The 20,090-nt window shown below is 38.6% G+C and overlaps 1 protein-coding gene and 1 long non-coding RNA gene across 4 annotated transcripts in view; one reads left to right on the forward strand and one right to left on the reverse strand.

Annotated features, from left to right (window-relative positions):
* Positions 1-20,090, forward strand: part of LOC133631174 (uncharacterized) — a 37,255-nt gene that overhangs the window by 10,952 nt on the left and 6,213 nt on the right. The window lies entirely within an intron of this gene.
* si:ch211-106k21.5 (platelet glycoprotein Ib alpha chain) lies at positions 8,626-18,471 on the reverse strand. 3 transcript variants are annotated; one of them, XM_062023297.1, is made up of 3 exons: positions 18,352-18,471; positions 12,452-12,587; positions 8,626-12,383 (listed from the first exon to the last, which is right to left on the reverse strand). In XM_062023297.1, exon 3 carries the CDS (start codon positions 12,379-12,381, stop codon positions 11,752-11,754), a length of 630 nt encoding a protein of 209 aa, XP_061879281.1. In that variant the 5' UTR covers positions 12,382-12,383; positions 12,452-12,587; positions 18,352-18,471; the 3' UTR covers positions 8,626-11,751. The 3 variants fall into 3 exon arrangements, with proteins under 3 accessions (XP_061879281.1, XP_061879282.1, XP_061879283.1); XM_062023298.1 differs by lacking the exon at positions 18,352-18,471 and adding an exon at positions 17,592-18,258; XM_062023299.1 differs by lacking the exon at positions 18,352-18,471 and adding an exon at positions 17,592-18,260 and having other exon boundaries at positions 8,626-12,587.

Here is a 20,090-nt window from a genome sequence, read left to right on the forward strand (position 1 = left end):
CCTCAAAAGGCACAAATCTTCCTTATCAGCAGTTGGTTTGTGTGGAACGCACATGTTGATGTAATAATGTCAATACGGCATATCATTCTGCAAAATCTTTAAATGTAATTATGACAAAATGTGCCTCAAACCATCTAACTTATTTCTGGCAATGACAGTCTTAAATTAGATGAATAAATTAAATTAAATGGTACACATTAAGTAAGATTTGTTAAATAAATATATACTGTATATATTATTGAATGTATTTATTCGATACTTTTAATGTCTAGATAATTATGGAATAACAGTCATATTATAGTATTGCTGTTTTATTACGTACTGTAACACTGTAAAAAAAAAAAGTCAGTATAATTTAAAGTCAAACACAACAAAAACAAAGCTCAGTCACCAGAATTTTACCAAAAAAATAACAGTGGTACCATTTTTTTCATTTACAGTAACGCATTGTAAAAACCACAACCGTGGTTAAGGTAAAAAAAAAAATGGCACCTCAGTCACCAGAATTTTACTGTAAAAATAAAAATGGTACCGGTATTTATTTTACAATTATAAACTGTAAAAGCAGGGTCCATAGATTTTACAAAAAAAGAAATACATTTGCCGCTCAGTCGCCAGAATTGTACCATAAAAATAACAGTTGTACAGTTTTTTCATTTACATTAATGACTTGTGAAAACAATGACCGTACATTTTACCTTTTAAAAAAAACCTGGCAGCTCAGTCACCGGAATTTTCCCATTAAAATAATGATATACTGTTAATATTACAGTATAAATGTTTTATTGTTCAATGCGTAAAAACATTTCCCCCAAAATGATAATCAGGAAAAAGAGTTTTAGTAATGATCATTACTAAAACTCTTTTTCCTGATTATCATTATCACTGTCCTAAATCCTAAATTCTAAGTCAATTAAAAAAAAAAAGTACATATTACATAGTTATATATTCAAATAAAATGCATGATTTAATGTATTTAGCAGATACGTTTAGTAACTAGATAATTATAATGTAACATGCATTTGACAGTATTAGTGTTGTATTACAAATAATTGTATTTTAAAAATGGTAATCAATAGGTCATATGTTGTATAACTAGAAAGCTTCCCAGAAGAGTGCAATGAACCATGTTTGGTAACATAAATCTATGTCAAAAATGTCCCTAAAAAGCATTAAAAGAGCAAAGGTAATGGTAATGATGATTATAATATTTGTATTATGGTAATTTATATTAATGTGTTAAAATAATATTTAATGATTGCATTGCTGTCTTACGCTGTAAAAAATGTATAGATTGATTGCACTTAAAGTATGATGTGTTTATAATGTCGTCCATGAGTGAGATAAGAACAGTGGGGTCACATGGTCTGTCCCATCTGCCTTTTTTTGTCATTTGTCATTGACCATTGCCATGTTTGTTTTTCACATGGTCGCGTCCACAATAAATCAGCCTACTTTTGCTGTGAACACAACTTTTATGGTCCCACTTCTACCCCTCCTTTGCAGCGCTGACAGGACATAATGTCAACTCTCCAAACATTTATTATCGTTTATATACATTTTTGGGACATAGTTTGGATTATTACCATTAACTCTGATTAATTAATAAATAAATTAATCATGTCACATTAGAGGCCTTAAATCAGTGTTGTGCCACCAAGATGTTGATTAATACAACCAAAAACTAAAACATGCACAACCTAGAATAGCACTCGATCCTAATTTTGTGGTGCATACTCAGATAGTTATAAATAAATGATAAATGGGTTATACTTGTATAGCGCTTTTCTACCTTCAAGGTACTCAAAGCGCTTTGACAGTATTTCCACATTCACCCATTCACACACACATTGATGGCGGGAGCTGCCATGCAAGGCGCTAACCAGCAGCCATCAGGAGCAAGGGTGAAGTGTCTTGCTCAAGGACACAATGGACGTGACTAGGTTGGTAGAAGGTGGGAATCGAACCAGGAACCCTCCGATTGCTGGCACGGCCACTCTACCAACTTCGCCACGTCGTCCCTACCGTTACCTCCTGTATAGGGATGTCCGATAATGGCTTTTTGCCGATATCCGATATTCCGATATTGTCCAACTCTTTAATTACCGATACCGATATCAACCGATACCGATATTGATATATACAGTTGTGGAATTAACACATTATTATGCCTAATTTGGATAACCATGTATGGTGAAGATAAGGTCCTTTTTTAAAAAAATTAATAAAATAAGATAAATAAATTAAAAGCATTTTCTTGAATAAAAAAGAAAGTAAAACAATATAAAAACAGTTACATAGAAACTAGTAATTAATGAAAATGAGTAAAATTAGCTGTTAAAGGTTAGTATTATTAGTGGACCAGCAGCACGCACAATCATGTGTGCTTACGGACTGTATCCCTTGCAGACTGTATTGATATATATTGATATATAATGTAGGAAGCAGAATATTAATAACAGAAAGAAACAACCCTTTTGTGTGAATGAGTGTAAATGGGGGAGGGAGGTTTTTTGGGATGGTGCACTAATTGTAAGTGTGTCTTGTGTTTTTTATGTTGATTTAATAAAAAACAAAACAAAAAAAAACACACACAAAAAAAACGATAATAAAAAAACCGATACCGATAATTTCCGATATTACATTTTAAAGCATTTATCGGCCGATAATATCGGCCGGCCGATAATATCGGACATCTCTACTCCTGTATATGTTAATTTTAACCAAGCAAGAAATAACCAAACATTGGATTTTGCATCATAAACATTCCTGGATCCAAACATTGTCAGATATATAACATTTAGTCAAATGCACTCATAAATTATGATCGTAACTCCGTTTCACAACACACGTACGGTTTCTCTGTGTAAATAAGTGGAGAATGCAGAAACTTTGAGGCATAAAGCATTTGACCTGATCATTATAAACTTTTTAAGAACAATGTTCTGGTATTATTGATAAGACTACTGCACTTTTCAGTTTTGTAAATATCGACTATTTTGTTTGATGTCTTACTTAAGGTTGACATCAATTTAAGAATTAGGCCATCTAGTTAAGATATATGTTGTGATGGTTAATCAAATGTGGCTGAATGATACTTAATTGTATTTATTTTACTTGTACAAAACCCAAAACAAGTGAAGTTGGCACCTTGTGTAATTCGTAAATAAAAACACTATGATTTGCAAATCCTTTTCAGCTTACCTATATTCAATTGAATAGACTGCAAAGACAAAAGTTATTTAATGTTCAAACTGAAAAACTTTTTTTTGTGTGCAAATAATCATTAACTTAGAATTTAATGGCAGCAACACATTGTAAAAAAGTTGGCACAGGGGCATTTTTACCACTGTGTTACATGGCCTTTCCTTTTAACTACACTCAGTTGGGAACTGAGGAAACCAATTTTTGAAGCTTCTCAGGTGGAATTCTTTCAGCTCAAGTTGTTCAACGGTCCTAGGGTCTCCGTTGTGGTATTTTAGGCTTCATAATGCGCCACACAGTTTTAATGGGAGACAGGTCTGGACTACAGGCAGGCCAGTCTAGTACCCGCACTCTTTTACTATGAAGCCACGCTGTGGCATGTGGCTTGGCATTGTCTTGCTGAAATAAGCAGGGGCGTCTATGATAACGTTGCTTGGATGGCAACATATGTTGCTCCAAAACCTGTATGTACCTTTCAGCATTAATGGTGCCTTCACAGATGTGTAAGTTACCCATGCCTTGGGCACTAATACACCCCCATACCATCACAGATGCTGGCTTTTCAACTTTGCGCCTAGAACAATCCGAATGATTCTTTTCCTCTTTGTTCCGGAGGACACGACAACCACAGCTTCCAAAAAAAAATTGAAATGTGGACTTGTCAGACCACAGAACACTTTTCCACTTTGCATCAGTCCATATTAGATGAGCTCGGGCCCAGAAAAGTTGGCAGCGTTTCTGGGTGTTGTTGATAAATGGCTTTCGCTTTGCTTAGTAGAGTTTTAACTTGCACTTACAGATGTAGCGACAAACTGTAGTTACTGACAGTGGTTTTATAAAGTGTTCCTGAGCCCATGTGGTGATATCCTTTACACACAGATGTCGCTTTTTGATGCAGTACCGCCTGAGGGATCGAAGGTCCGTAATATCATCGCTTATGTGCAGTGATTTTTCCAGATTCTCTGAACCTCTTGATGATATTACGGAGCGTAGATGGTGAAATCCCTAAATTCCTTGCAATAGCTCGTCGAGAAATGTTGTTCTTAAACTGTTCGACAATCTGCTCACAGATTTGTTCACAAAGTGGAGACCCTCGCTCCATCCTTGTTTGTGAATGACTGAGCATTTCATGGAAGCTGCTTTTATACCCAATCATGGCACCCACCTGTTCTCAATTAGCCTGTTCACCTGTGGGATGTTCCAAATAAGTGTTTGATGCGCATTCCTCAACTTTCTCAGTCTTTTTTGCCACTTGTGCCAGCTTTTTTGAAACATGTTGCAGGCATCAAATTCCGAATGAGCTAATATTTGCAAAAAATACCAACGTTTTCCAGTTCGAACGTTAAGTATCTTGTCTTTGCGGTCTATTCAGTTGAATATAGGTTGAAAAGGATTTGCAAATCATTGTCCATCCATCCATCTTCTTCCGCTTATCCGAGGTCGGGTCGCGGGGGCAGCAGCTTAAGCAGGGAAGCACAGACTTCCCTCTCCCCAGCCACTTCGTCCAGCTCCTCCCGGGGGATCCCGAGGCGTTCCCAGGCCAGCCGGGAGACATAGTCTTCCCAACGTGTCCTGGGTCTTCCCCGTGGCCTCCTACCGGTCGGACGTGCCCTAAACACCTCCCTAGGGAGGCGTTCGGGTGGCATCCTGACCAGATGTCCGAACCACCTCATCTGGCTCCTCTCGATGTGGAGGAGCAGCGTATTTTGTTTTTATTTACGATTTATACAAGGTGTTAACATCACTGGTTTTGGGGTTTGTATCTTGTAGTTTCCCCCTGAGGGATTTCCACCTAATTGTGGTCAAGGGGTTGCTTACCTCAGTGACCTTAAGAGCTTTACCAGCAGGAGCTTAGTCTTTAGGTGGGACATCCAAGTTGTACAAGTCTGAAGGTAGGAGCCGAGAACCGGCCCTGTCACTTGTCATTTTTGGTGTAGAGTATTATATGTAGTAATGCATTGGCATTCAGACAGTTAATACAGAGGAGAGATATTGTAAAGTAAATTTGTCTTATAATTTCCATAATGTTGTTCTACTGAGCGTGTCTTTCTGTGTCTTCATATCCTTTCTCTTCTGTGTGGCAGCCCTCAGCCCAGGAAGTGCTGCACAGCCTAAAGTAGCAACACATGGCAGTAAAAATCTTATTTTGTGTTTTGTCTGTGAGATAGCTAAACTTATATATTTTTATAATAAATCACATGGACCGGCCGGGGGGCTCATTTTGTTATAGGGCAGGCCTGGGCAATTATTTTGACTTGAGGGCCACATTAAGAGAAAAAAATGTGTCTGGGGGGCCGGTGTATCTGATTTTTAGGAACACTAATACAAAACCTCACAATAACGTCTGATTGAATGCTAAAAACGTTATGACAGACCGCCTTTAAAAAAGGAATTTTTATTTTTTTTAACTGAATGAGACACCCAGAATGTACATGAAAATAAAGAATGTGGGATTTACAATATTAACTATGAAGGATAAAACACTGAATATTGACAACATATGACCGTCACTCACCCTCCCCTTTAACATATTTTACAATGAAACGAACAAAACAAAATACAACAAACACAGCGAAATATGAACGCGGAGGGTAAAAAATAAACCCACCTCCAATCTGATATATCTGATATATCACTAATCTCCTTCCGTGTCTGTCCCTGACACCCGCATTTCAGGCTGGCCTCTCTGGAAACACTCTGTGGAAACTAGGGATGTCCGATAATGGCTTTTTGCCGATATCCGATATTCTGATATTGTCCAACTCTTTAATTACCGATACCGATATCAACCGATATATGCAGTCGTGGAATCAACACATTATTATGCCTAATTTGGACAACCATGTATGGTGAAGATAAGGTACTTTAAAAAAAAATAAATAAAATAAAATAACTAAATTAAAAAAAAATTATTGAATAAAAAAGAAAGTAAAACAATATAAAAACAGTTACATAGAAACTAGTAATTAATGAAAATGAGTAAAATTAACTGTTAAAGGTTAGTACTATTAGTGGAGCAGCAGCACGCACAATCATGTGTGCTTACGGACTGTATCCCTTGCAGACTGTATTGATATATATTGATATATAATGTAGGAACCAGAATATTGATAACAGAAAGAAATGGGGGGAGGGAGGTTTTTTGGGTTGGTGCACTAATTGTAAGTGTATCTTGTGTTTTTTATGTTGATTTAATAAAAACAAAACAAAAACAACAACAACAAAAACCGATACAGATAATAAAAAAAACCGATACCGATAATTTCCGATATTACATTTTAACGCATTTATCGGCCGATAATATCATCCCTAGTGGAAACGCTCCCCACCCACACTGCTTGGTGCCTCATCTGAGCTGCTGTGACTTAGATTACCATAGTAACTAATTAGATTGCCATAGTAACTAATAAGATGACCATAGTAACTAGTATATCATGCAAAAATGCAGATTCCAACCATTGAAATACTTAGTTCAAGGCTTATGGTCATCTGAAAACATCACTGCACATCATAAGGGCAGCTACAGTTTCCATCTTAAAGATCTAAAATACATTTATTTGGGAATGTCCGGCGGGCCAGATTGAAAAGGCCTTAATTTGCCCAGGTCTGTTATAGGGCCACGGCACATTGTAGAAACATTAAACAAAACAAAAGAATCCCTATATAAATATATATTGGGGCTTTCAAAAATATTGAGTTTTTTTTTCATGTGATTAATCACAAAAATATTGCATTAATCATCTACATATACAGAATAAACATGCAATTTATTTTGACCGCTCATGCTTCGAGTATTTTTTTGTTTTTCATTACATTTTACTTCTGTTACTGCATGTAAAAAACCGGCACTGCAACAACGTACACTATATTGCCAAAAGTATTTGGTCACCTGCCTTTACTCACTTGAAGTGCCATCCCATGGAATTGTCCAAAATGTTTTGGTATCCTGGAGCATTCAAAGTTCCTTTCACTGAAACTAAGGGGCAATGCCCAACTCATGAAAAACCAACCCCACACCATAATTCCTCCTCCACCAAATTTCACACTCGGCACAATGCATTTCGAAATGTAGCGTTCTCCTGGCAACCTCCAAACCCAGACTGGTCAATCAAATTGCCAGATGGAAAGCGTGATTCACCAGTCCAGAGAACGCCTCTCCACTGCTCTAGAGTCCAGTGGCGAGGTGCTTTACACCACTGCATCCCACGCTTTGCATTGGACTTGGTGATGTATGGCTTAGATGCAACTGCTCGGCCCATGGAAACCCATTCCATGAAGCTCTCTGCGTACTGTACGTGGCTAATTGGAAGGTCACATGAAGTTTGGAGCTCTGTAGCAACTGACTGTGCAGAAAGTCTTTGCACCATGCGCTTCAGCATCCGCTGACCTCTCTGTCAGTTTACGTGGCCTACCACTTTGTGGCTGAGTTGCTGTTGTTCCCAAACTCTTCACTTTTCTTATAATAAAGTTGACTTTGGAATATTTAGGAGCGAGGAAATTTCACGACTGGATTTGTTGCACAGGTGGCATCCTATGACAGTTTCACGCTGGAAATCACTGAGGGCGGCCCATTCTTTCACAAATGTTTGTAGAAACAGTCTACATGCCTGAGGGCTTGATTTTATACACCGGGTCAAGTGATTAGGACACCTCATTCTCATCATTTGGATGGGTGGCCAAATACTTTTGGCAATATAGTGTATTTTCCCCACTGTGGGATAAATAAAAGTATATCCTATATTATCATATCCTACCCTGTAGAAGTGAGAGGCATTATTTATATAATCTAGAATTAACTTTCACCAACTCAGAGGCGATGCAGCAGCCCACCGGCTCAGTATATCAATAGCTGCAAAAGCGAGTTACCTCTCTGTGATCACAGTGCGCTAAAAGTACTTCCTCAGCGTTAGCGCCTATAAATTACAATATTGCTAATACTTGATTAATATTCAGGTCCTGACATGTAAATGGAGTATTGTTGGCGGTCTTTGGATATTTTTCTTAAGGCTTTATGGGCGATATAGAGGACTCTTATTAGGTTCATTGGTAGCCATCTTGTACTGTCATAAAAAAATATCAAAAAACCTCAGACAATAAGTGGTTACCATAGTCACCATGTTGACTATGTGGCAGGCAAAAAGAACTGCATTAAAAACTTTACACACATTCCATGTATGTGCACGTCGTGTCCTGGCTCGTCATTGTTGTGCTCCGTCGTACTGACTTTTCTGGTTGCACAGCTCCACTTGAAGGAGTTTGATACCCAATTTCCCAGATGGAAAAGTATAAACAAACAAGTTTAACAGGAATGCATGTAACATACAGCACTCCCACTTGGGCCAGTGCCACAGGCACATTCTCTTCAAAGTATAAAAGAAGGCAGGCGAGTCAGTTCAATAATAATAATAGACTTTATTTGTAAAAAGCACTTTACATTGAGTAAACGACCTCAGAGTGCTACAGTGTATTAAAAAAATAAAAATAAAAAGATAATAAAAAATTTAAAAAAATAAATATAAATAAAAACTAGAACAGCCAAATAGCTAAAAGTAGTATGCATATATCTAAAAAAAAGAAGGGTTTTTAAGCCTTTTTTAAAAACATCCACAGTCTGTGGTGCCCTCAGGTGGCAGGGAGAGCGTTCCACAGACTGGGAGCAGCGTAGCAGAAAGCCCGGTCTCCCATTGCTCGTAGCTTTGTCCTCTGAGGTGGAGGAGGTTAGCCTGTCCGGAGCGGAGGTGTCATGTGGAGGATTTGGGGGTGAGTAGTTCTTTGAGGTAGAGGGGGGCATTTCCATGGAGGCACTGGTGGGTTAGTAGGGAGACTTTGAATTCAATCCTGAGTGGAACAGGAGGAGTTGGTGTGATATGGTGATATTGCCGCACTCTCATCAGGATCCTAGCATCACTATTCTGTATGTATTGCAGCTTCTGGATGTTCTTGCTGGGGATCCCGACAAGAAGTGCGTTGCAGTAGTCTAGCCCTGGAGGAGACAAAGGCGTGGACGAGCCTCTCGGCATCAAAGAGAGTGAGTGAGGGGCGGAGTTTAGCAACGTTCCTGAAAAAAACAGCCATGATCATTCTAATTCACTCAGTTCAATGTGTTACATGTCCAGTAAAGTGTAACTTTCAAAAAAATACAGTTGTTGATATCTTCAGAAGTATTGAAAATAGGCCAAAGTATGAATGTTTTGCACAATTTTATTTGAGCGTACACTATAAAGGCAAACAGCAATGAAATGCCAAAAAAAATTTCATTAAATCCTATTTTCACACTGCAAAAAGTGAAATCTAAGTAAGATGAAATATCTCAAATAAGGGTGATATTTGCTTATTTTCTGTCTGATAAGATAATTCTTCTCACTTAGCAGATTTTATGTTAGAGTGTTTTACTTGTTTTAAGGGTTTTGGTTAGTGAAATGCGTTAAAATGTAATATCGGAAATTATCGGTATCGGTTTTTTTATTATCAGTATGGTTTTTTTATTTTTTTATTTATTAAATCCACATAAAAAACACAAGATACACTTACAATTAGTGCACCAACCCAAAAAACCTCCCTCCCCCATTTACACTCATTCACACAAAAGGGTTGTTTCTTTCTGTTATTAATATTCTGGTTCCTACATTATATATCAATATATATCAATACAGTCTGCAAGGGATACAGTCCGTAAGCACACATGATTGTGCGTGCTGCTGGTCCACTAATAGTACTAACCTTTAACAGTTAATTTTACAAATTTTCATTAATTACTAGTTTCTATGTAACTGTTTTTATATTGTTTTACTTTCTTTTTTATTCAAGAAAATGTTTTTAATTAATTTATCTTATTTTATTTGATTCATTTTTTTAAAAAGTACCTTATCTTCACCATACCTGGTTGTCCAAATTAGGCATAATAATGTGTTAATTCCACGACTACATATATCGGTTGATATCGGTATCGGTTGATATCGGTATCGGTAATTAAAGAGTTGGACAATATCGGCATATCGGATATCGGCAAAAAGCCATTATCGGACATCCCTAGTTTTGGTCCTAAATGATGTCAGTAAGATATTACAGCTTGTTGCTGAGATTTGATGAGCTATATTGAGTAAAACATGCTTGAAACTAGAATATCAACTGTTGCAAAGCTGTGTCATCAACACTCACAAGTATAACACTACTTTTTTAAAGTAATTATTTCTTATTACAAGCTTGAAAAAAAAAATCATGACTTTGACACAATTGTGTCTCATAATTAAAACAGATGACAGCCAAATGGACTTTGCGTTTTTATTTTCAATGAAACAATAGAAAACACGTACTCATATAGTAGTACAGTTGGCCACAGTACAGTAAACTGACAGTTAATATTTAAACATTTAACATGTGACATTTCAAACTATTTTGAACAGAAATAGTTCATGCACATTCAGATAAATTCTTCAAAATTACAATTAAACATTTTTTGCCGGGGGCCAGGCTGTATAAATGCGCACTAATTGACTGAAAGAGCACGCACTTGGCGCGATGATGTCATGTTATCGATAGAAAAATGCATTTTTAGACCATATGATTTGCCTGAGCGCTAGGAGACCCCGAGAGTAACAATCGCTTGCCTTGTTGCCTTTCCATTAAGAACAATAAACTAGTTTTTAGTATAAGTTTGCTGGTTTCAAGTAATATAATGCCGAGCACATATCATTATGCCAAGATAATGGCACTAGCATTTACTTAATTTAGGAATATTTTTCAACATATTGAGCAAAAAGGTCTCTTTTTTTTTTTCTACCAAGAAAAGTGCACTTGTTATTAGTGAGGATATACTTATTTTAAGGTATTTTTGGTTCATTGAGGTTAGCTAATTTTACTTGTTTTGGAAAGTCTTGACGAGCCACATTTTCTTGTTCTATTGGCAGATAATTTAGCTAATTCAAATAAAATACCCCTCATTTTATGTTTACTTTTTCTTGTTTTTGAACACTGACTTTTTGCAGTGCACAACCTCAGGATTTTCCATTGCAGTAAGTTTCCAAAACAAACATCTTAATGTCCACACTTGTCATACTCGCCATGGTCCGAGTCATCCAACTGTATTCCTGGTACCAGGCTGTAATATTCCGTGGACTGAGTCATGTAAGCTTTCTCCCGGGCCGCCGAGTCTTTCAGCACCTCCGTCACACTAACCGAGTCAAACTCGGACCTGCTCGGCTTTGCCTCTGAGGAGCAGAAGCCTGGCGGGAGAGACTCCACAGAACCCTTCTGGAGCTCCTTCTCTTCATCGATGTTGGCGGCACTGCCCAGGAGTTTGGGAACCTGGACGTCATGCCCAACGCTGTCAATCGACTTCTTCTCGACACCTTCAGGGGCCGGCATCTTGCGGTGACCTTTCGCCCCAGTGCCATGGAAACTGCTAGTCCTTTTTTTTGAGGCCCCAACGTGGGGGTTCTTTCCTCTTCCTCCCGCAGCACCAGCAGACCACAAGGGTGGAAAGAATGAGGAGCGGGAGGGCAATGAAGAGCGCAGTGAGGCTGGTCGGGCGGCACACGTCGCTGAGGTTCACGGGACCACACCGCCCGGCCTGACAGTTTCCAGGGGGGAGACGCATGTCAAGTTTCTCGTCAAGCCCTCTGTCCTTGTGTCCTTGTTGTCCTGCAGGACATCCAGGAAAGAGCAGGAGCAGTCCCAAGGGTTACCGGCCAGCTCCACGCTCTGCAGAGCGGGCCTCTGCAGCACCGAGGCCGGAAGGAAGCGAAGCTGGTTGTCCTGCAGAAACAACCTCTTCAGGTTGTCCGAGTCCTGAAGGAAACCTTCTGGGAGCTTCTTAAGTCTATTCCAGCTGAGATCTACCTCCTCCAAGCGGGGCTGTCCAGCCAGGAAGTTCTGTGGCAAAACTGCTATTCCGTTGTGGCCCAAGTAAACCTTTTCCAGTAAGGAGGCCCCCACCCCTGACAGCTTCACTGAGGTGATGTTGCAGTGGGAAAGATCCAGAATCTGCAGGCCGGTCTGGTTGGTCAGCCAAGACCACTGCACGTGGTCCAAAGTGGAGCCGGAGAAGTTTAGGCAACAGACGGTGGCGGGCACCTCTGATGGGAGCGCAGACAAGATGGTGGCAGGTGGACACCGGCAGCCCCCCACAAGCTCCATCCTCAGCAGAGTGACGACAAGGATGCTCCACTGATGAAGCATCTCTGCAGGATGAAGACCAAAATCAATCCCAGGCCTGCACTGTTATAAAAAACATGTTCCATGCACCCACCTCAACGCTCTGTGGCCTCAGTGGCAACCGGCCTGCGTAGAAACATCATAAACTGCCACACTCCTCTGAGGATGCTCGGTTGCTACAGATATGGCGGGCGTCGGCATGGTGATGCTGTAGTTATGGATCGGGAGTGCTGTGTTTGGTTGGCAAGAGAAAATATATGTGACTCTCCTTTGAAGGTAATTTGAGGTTGGGGCGGAGCTAGTAGACACTCCAAAGTCAGCTTGAAATAAAATGAAGAAATGTCCTCAAAAGTATTTTTCAATACGGATTATTAATTTTCTTTTCTTTTTCTTTTAGTTTATTTGGAACATGAACACATTTACATCATAATACATCACACAATTTCATATCATTTCATTTACATCATGCCGAAAAGGAGTAGGAAGAAGCAAAGCTTATTTAATCCTACCCCTTTCCCACTTCAAAGCATTTACAATTATATACAATCATTTACTGACCTTTTTATATAATAAAATAACATCTATGAATTAGTATATACAACAGTTTGTAATATGTAATTAATTAATTCAGTCATTATTAACATACTGAGATGAAGAATATTTTCAATAAGGTTGGAAGTTTTTCTCATAATTCTTCTTCTCTGTACTTTGTAAGCACTATTAATTTAAACAACCTCTTAAACTGGATCATGTCAGTACAATTTTTAACTTCTTTACTTAATCCATTCCATAATTTAATTCCACATACTGTTATGCTAAAAGTTTTAAGTGTTGTACGTGCATATAAATGTTTTAAATTATTTTTTCCTCTAAGGTTATATTTCTCCTATTTAGTTGAGAAGAAATGTTGTACATTCTTTGCTAGCAGGTTATAGATTGCTTTGTACATCATTTTAGCTGTTTGCAATTTTACCAAATCACCAAACTTTAATATTTTTGACTTAATAAATAAAGGGTTTGTATGTTCTCTATATCCAACATTATGTATTATTCTAACTGATCTTTTTTGTAACATGGTTAACGAATGTAGCGCACATTTGTAGTTATTTCCCCATATTTCTGCACAATAACTCAGATATGGTAACACTAGTGAGCAGTAGAGAATATGAAGTGATTTTTGGCCCAGGACGTGTTTTGTTTTATTCATTATTGAAATGTTTTTTGCTACCTTATGTTGTATGTTTTGTATATGAGATTTCCAGTTCATTTGATCATCTATTAATACTCCCAAAAATCTGGTTTCTTTTACCCTTTCGATGTCTACTCCGTCTATTTGTATTGATGCTCTTTCCTACTATTGCCAAATAGCATTATTTTAGTTTTACTGAGATTCAAAGATAGTCTGTTTTTGATTCACTATGGGATAGTCTTGCCAGCTTCTTCAGAACATTTCAGTTTCTTTTGAGTGCCTTTTGTTTGAGTTTTGACATGAAGTAAATATATTATATTGTATGATATAAACATTAGTGTTAGTGGAAGTCATTTGCAACTTCAAAGTCGGGGCAGAATTTGGGTGGGGGACTTTTTCCCTGCCAAGACTTCAGAGGAAGCAGAAGAAAAACAGCATTCACGTAGTCCTCTGCTGTCTTTTAGTGTCACAAGCCTATTTCTTCAAAAGGTGGCTGGGAGGAGTCAAGCTGCTCGACTACATTCAACACCACACTGCAAAAAGTCAGTGATCAAAAACAAGAAAAGAAACTACAAAAATGAGGGTTATTTTATTTGAACTAAGCAAAATTATCTGCCAATAGAACAAGAAAATTTGGCTTGTCAAGACTTTCCAAAACAAGTTGTCATGTCTGCGATCATGTTTTGTTTAAGTTATGTTCTGCTTGGTTTTTGGACTCTCTTTAGTTCCTGCTTTTTCACTCCCTTGTCTTGTTTCCATGGTTACCCATTAGTTCCACCTGTTCCACGTTTGGACTCATTGTGCACTCTTGTTTGTTTTGTCACCATAGCAACCCATTAGCTTTCACCTGTCTTTAATCATGTCTTCACTTTTTAAGCCCGTAGTTGCCAGGCAATCAGCCTGGCGACATCACACTCTCGATATACCCCTGACACTCTTGATACCATCGTTCATCACACTCTCGATATACCCCTGACACTCTTGATACCATCGTTCATGCTGCTCTTTGCTTCCGCAAGTAAGTTGTGTTTATTTATGCCACAGTTAGTGTCTTTTGTTTTGCCATGTTCATAGTTATGCATTGTCCAAATTTGTGTTCCCTGCGTTAAGTTTTGTGCCTCCACTGTGAGCGCCTTTTGTTTGTTCCTTTTTTGAGTGTTAAAATTAAATATGTATTTACCTTCACGCCATGTCCGGTCCAAATCCTTTGCACCATGGGAAAACAAACCACGCCAAAGTCCAAGTCCTGACACAAGTAACATTAGCTAACCTCAATGAACCCAAAAATACCTTAAAATAAGTATATTCTCACTAATAATAAGTGCACTTTTCTTGGTAGAAAAAAAAGGGGACCTTTTTGCTCAATATGATGAAAAATATTCTTAAATGAAGTAAATGCTAGTGCCATTATCTTGACATAATGATATGCGCTCGGCATTACATTTATTGAAACCAGCAAACTTATACTAAAAACTAGTTTATTGTTCTTAATGGAAAGGCAACAAGGCAACCGCTTGTTACTCTCGGGGTCTCTTAGCCGCTTAGGCAAATCATATGGTCTAAAAATGCATTTTTCCATGGGTAACATGACATCATCGCGCCAAGTGCGTGCTCGTTCAGTCAATTAGTGCGCATATATACAGCCCGGCCCCCGGCCAAAATGTTTTTAATTGTCATTTTGAGGAATTTATCTGAACGTGCATGAACTATTTCTGTTCAAAATTGTTTGAAATGTTTACCGTACTGTGGCAACTGTACTACTATATGAGTACGTAATTTCTATTGTTTCATTGAAACTAAAACAGCAAAGTCAATTTGGCTGTCATCTGTTTTAATTATGAGACACAATTGTGTAGAAGTCCGTTTTTTTTTTTTCATGCTTGAAATAAGAAATTATTACTTAAAAAAAGTAGTTTTATATGTGAGTGTTGATGACACAGTTTTGCAACAGTTGATATTCTAGTTTCAAGCATGTTTTACTCAATATAGCTCATCAAATCTCAGCAACAAGCTGTAATATCTTACTGACATCATTTAGGAGCAAAACACTTAAAACAAGTAAAACACTCTAACATCAAATCTGCTTAGTGAGAAGAATTATCTTATAAGACAGAAAATAAGCAAATATCACCCTTATTTGAGATATTTCATCTTACTTAGATTGCAGTTTTTGCAGTGCAGGAGGTTTGTTATTAGTGGGCGGAGCAAGACTGGCAGATGTCTGTTGATTGGACAGCGGAGAATAGTTGTGAGTAATCTGTCTATTTAGTTTTGCACTTGCTGCATGGCTCTAAGCAAGGAGTCTCAAACTCAATTTACCTGATCCTGAGCTTAAGTTAGAAATGTAAAATTGAATGTAACAATTGTATATTTTGACACAGATTCCTTAAATGAAGTTGCCCATTATGTATTCTTTGATTAGTTTTTGTGTCTGCACCGTTATCGTACGTGTCTAGTGTGGAATTCAAGATTGCAGAGGTTGGTTGTGCCACAATTCCACTAAACTACGAAATTAAGTAGTTTGAGAGCTGTCATGATCTGTGGTCCGGATCATGTTTTGTTCTGTTCTGTTAGTTTTGGACTCCTTGAGTTCCTGTTTGTTTTGGTTGCTATGGTTGCTCATTATGTTCACTTGTCTCTAATTAGTGTTCGCCCGCTCACCTGCTGCCCGAGCACTAATCAGAGGCATTATTTAAGCCTGCCTTTGCCGGTCAGTCGGCCTGGCGTCATTGTTTGCTGAATGCAACAGTCACGTAGGTTCATGTCTTGTTTCGAGTTTATGCACTGCAAAAACTGAAATCTAAGTAAGATGAAATATCTCAAATAAGGGTGATATTTGCTTATTTTCTGTCTGATAAGATAATTCTTCTCACTAAGCAGATTTTATGTTAGAGTGTTTTACTTGTTTTAAGTGTTTTGCTCCTAAGTGACCTCAGTAAGATATTACAGCTTGTTGCTGACATTTGATGAGCTATATTGAGTAAAACATGCTTGAAACTAGAATATCAAGTGTTGCAAAGCTGTGTCATCAACACTCAAAAGTATAAAACTACTTTTTTAAAGTAATCATTTCTTATTTCAAGCATGAAATAAAAAATCATGACTTTGACACAATTGCGTCTCATAATTAAAACAGATGACAGCCAAATGGACTTTGCTGTTTTATTTTCAATGAAACAATAGAAAATATGTACTCATATAGTAGTACAGTTGGCACAGTACAGTAAACTGACAGTTAATATTTAAACATTTAACATGTGACATTTCTAACTATTTTGAACAGAAGTAGTTCATGCACATTCTGATAAATCCTTCAAAATTTAAATTAAACATTTTTGGGCCTTGGGCCGGGCTGTAAATATGCGCACTAATTGACTGAAAGAGCATGCACTTGGCGCGATGATGTCATGTTATCGATGGAAAAATGCATTTTTAGACCATATGATTTGCCTGAGCGGCTAGGAGACCCAGAGAGTAACAACCTTGCCTTGTTGCCTTTCCATTAAGAACAATAAACTAGTTTTTAGTATAAGTTTGCTGGTTTTAAGAAATGTAATGCCGAGTGCATATCATTATGTCAAGATAATGGCACTAGCATTTACTTCATTTAAGAATATTTTTCAACATATTGAGCAAAAAGGTCTCTTTTTTTCTACCAAGAAAAGTGCACTTGTTATTAGTGAGAATATACTTTTTTTAAGGTATTTTTGGGTTAAGTAAGGTTAGCTCATTTTACTTGTTTTGGAAAGTCTTGACAAGCCAAATTTTCTTGTTATATTGGCAGATAATTTTCCTTAGTTCAAGTAAAAACATTTTTTTTATTGTTTTTGAACACTGACTTTTTTGCAGTGTGCTAAGTGTTTGCTACATGCACCTGTCACGTAAGTTTTGTTTGTTCATGCCACAGTTACGTGAGTTTTGCCTTGTCCATAGTCTATGCCAAGTATTTGCTTAAGCTTCGAGTGCGATCAGGCACGTGGTTCTGTCGGCTCGTTTTCAGTTTTTTTGCAGTACTTTGATTTTGAGGAATAAATCATGTTTTTACCTGTACGCCTTATCCGGAGTAGTCCGTCTGCATTCCTGCGAGAACGACCCCGTAGTAAGCTGCGAAATCCCCGACGTGACAAGAGCACTGCTCCAAAGTCATGCGGTATGTGTTATTTGCCGAGTGATGAGTCGCTTTATAAACACAGTTTGGGGACTTTAAAATGAACTCTGTGAAGTGTAAAAATGAAACATTGTCACCTGCAGAATGGCCGTCTCTATTATTTGCATGCTGCACGGCTGATGTCATGCTTGAAAAGCTTGCAGGAGGAAACCTTGCACGTCATCAAGGCGATAAGAGAGGCTTAACATCTGCCTTGTTCGGCCTTTTCCATAGACGGAGCAGATGACCTTTGGCTTTTGAAAGTACTTTACACAATCACATTTCGCAAGCAGGATTTATTAACGTGTGTGTCAAGCCATAAATCCGGGGGGATCTGGATGATCTCAGTCCCAAACAATGCAACATCCTCTCCAGTTTCCTGTGAAACAACGCCTCCATTCTCCTCCTTAATCACCAAGCGTTTGCCTCTAAAACTTTCAAGAACAAAACGTCGTTGAAAGCTAGAAGTTGGACCCTCAAGCTAAACATTCGTATACCTTTTCCAGGACTAAACATGTAGGAAAAGACAAAAATGCACAGGCGTGTCCTGTCAAGTATTCCCTTAAATCTGCATTGATGAACACCACACTACTCCTGTGGTTGATGCATGTTGGAGATAAAACACTGTACCTTCAGGACTTGAAAGTGAAAGTCATACCTGAGGAGTAGGTGCCGCTTATTCAGAATCCCAATCTGGATCTTCTAAAAAAAGTTATGTTGAAGGAGAGGTCCTCTTCCTCCTGCATCCTTACAACCATTAGAGCGGAACCTCTCCTCTTCCTTCCTCCACCTCCTCCTCGTACACATCATGCAGGAGAAGAGGGTGTGTCTCTCCACCCAGATGGGCGGAGTTTCAGCCTCAACTCACTTTGAGTTGACCGCAATGTCTTTTATAATGACTTCTACACAAATCAATGTAATTAATGTCTTGAAGGCCTACTGAAATGATTTTTTTTTATTTAAACGGGGATAGCAGATCTATTCTATGTGTCATACTTGATCATTTTGCGATATTGCCATATTTTTGCTGAAAGGATTTAATATAAAACAATGACGATAAAGATCGCAACTTTTGGTATCTTGCCCCTAGGAGTGTGACGTAGTCAGCTGAACATTTCCGCAAAGTGCCCTATTGTTTACAGTTATGGCGGCCAGAAGTGAGAGCGATTCGGACCGAGAAAGCGACGATTTCCCCATTAATTTGAGCGAGGATGAAAGATTTGTGGATGAGGAACGTTAGAGTGCAGTTCAAGACATATCTTTTTTCACTCTGAGCGTAACTTAGGTACAAGCTGGCTCATTGGATTCCACACTCTCTCCTTTTTCTATTGTGGATCACGGATTTGTATTTTAAACCACCTGGGATACTATATCCTCTTGAAAATGAGAGTCGAGAACTCTAAATGGACATTCACAGTGACTTTTATCTCCATGACAATACATCGGCGAAACACTTTAGCTACGAGCTAACGTGATAGCATCGTGCTTTAACTGCATATAGAAACAAAAGAAATAAACCCCTGACTGGAATGATAGATAGAAAATCAACAATACTATTAAACCGTGGACATGTAAATACACGGTTAATGCTTTCCAGGCTGGCGAAGGTTAACAATGCCGTGCTAACAACGCCAATGAAGCTAACTTAGCAACCGGACCTCACAGAGCTATGCTAAAAACATTAGCTCTCCACCTACGCCAGCCAGCCTTCATCTGCTCATCAACACCCGTGCTCACCTGCGTTCCAGCGATCAACGGTGCGACGAAGGACTTCACCCGATCACAGATGCGGTTGGCGGCCCGGAGACGTAGGAAGTCAAGGTGAGGTCACCGGCTAGCGCGTCTGCTCTCCAACAAAGTCCTCCGGTTGTGTTGCTGTAGTCCGCTGCTAATACACCGATCCCACCTACAACTGTCTTCTTTGCAGCCTTCATTGTTCATTAAACAAATTGCAAAAGATGTCCAGAATACTGTGGAATTATGAAATGAAAACAGAGCTTTTTGTATAGGATTCTACGGGGTACCAATACTTCCGTTTAACTGACTACGTCACGCGCATACGTCATCATACCGAGACGTTTCAGCCAGATATTTCCCGGGGAATTTAAAATGTCACTTTATAAGTTAACCCGGCCGTATTGGCATGTGTTGCAATGTTAAGATTTCATCATTGATATATAAACTATCAGACTGCGTGGTCGCTAGTAGTGGCTTTCAGTAGGCCTTTAAAGCCAGGGATAGTCCACTAAGTTGTTTTGGGGGCCACATTTCCAGAAAGCTTCACTATTAGTCTTACTGTGTCTATTCTGTAGAACCAGCGTCCTCATTTCATTTTTGGTCTATTTATTTGTCCCAGTTACAGGAGCATGCTGCTGTTTCTGCAAAAAAAAGTTACCA

Source organism: Entelurus aequoreus, linkage group LG16, assembly GCF_033978785.1.
Source record: "Entelurus aequoreus isolate RoL-2023_Sb linkage group LG16, RoL_Eaeq_v1.1, whole genome shotgun sequence".
Lineage (NCBI taxonomy): Eukaryota > Metazoa > Chordata > Actinopteri > Syngnathiformes > Syngnathidae > Entelurus > Entelurus aequoreus.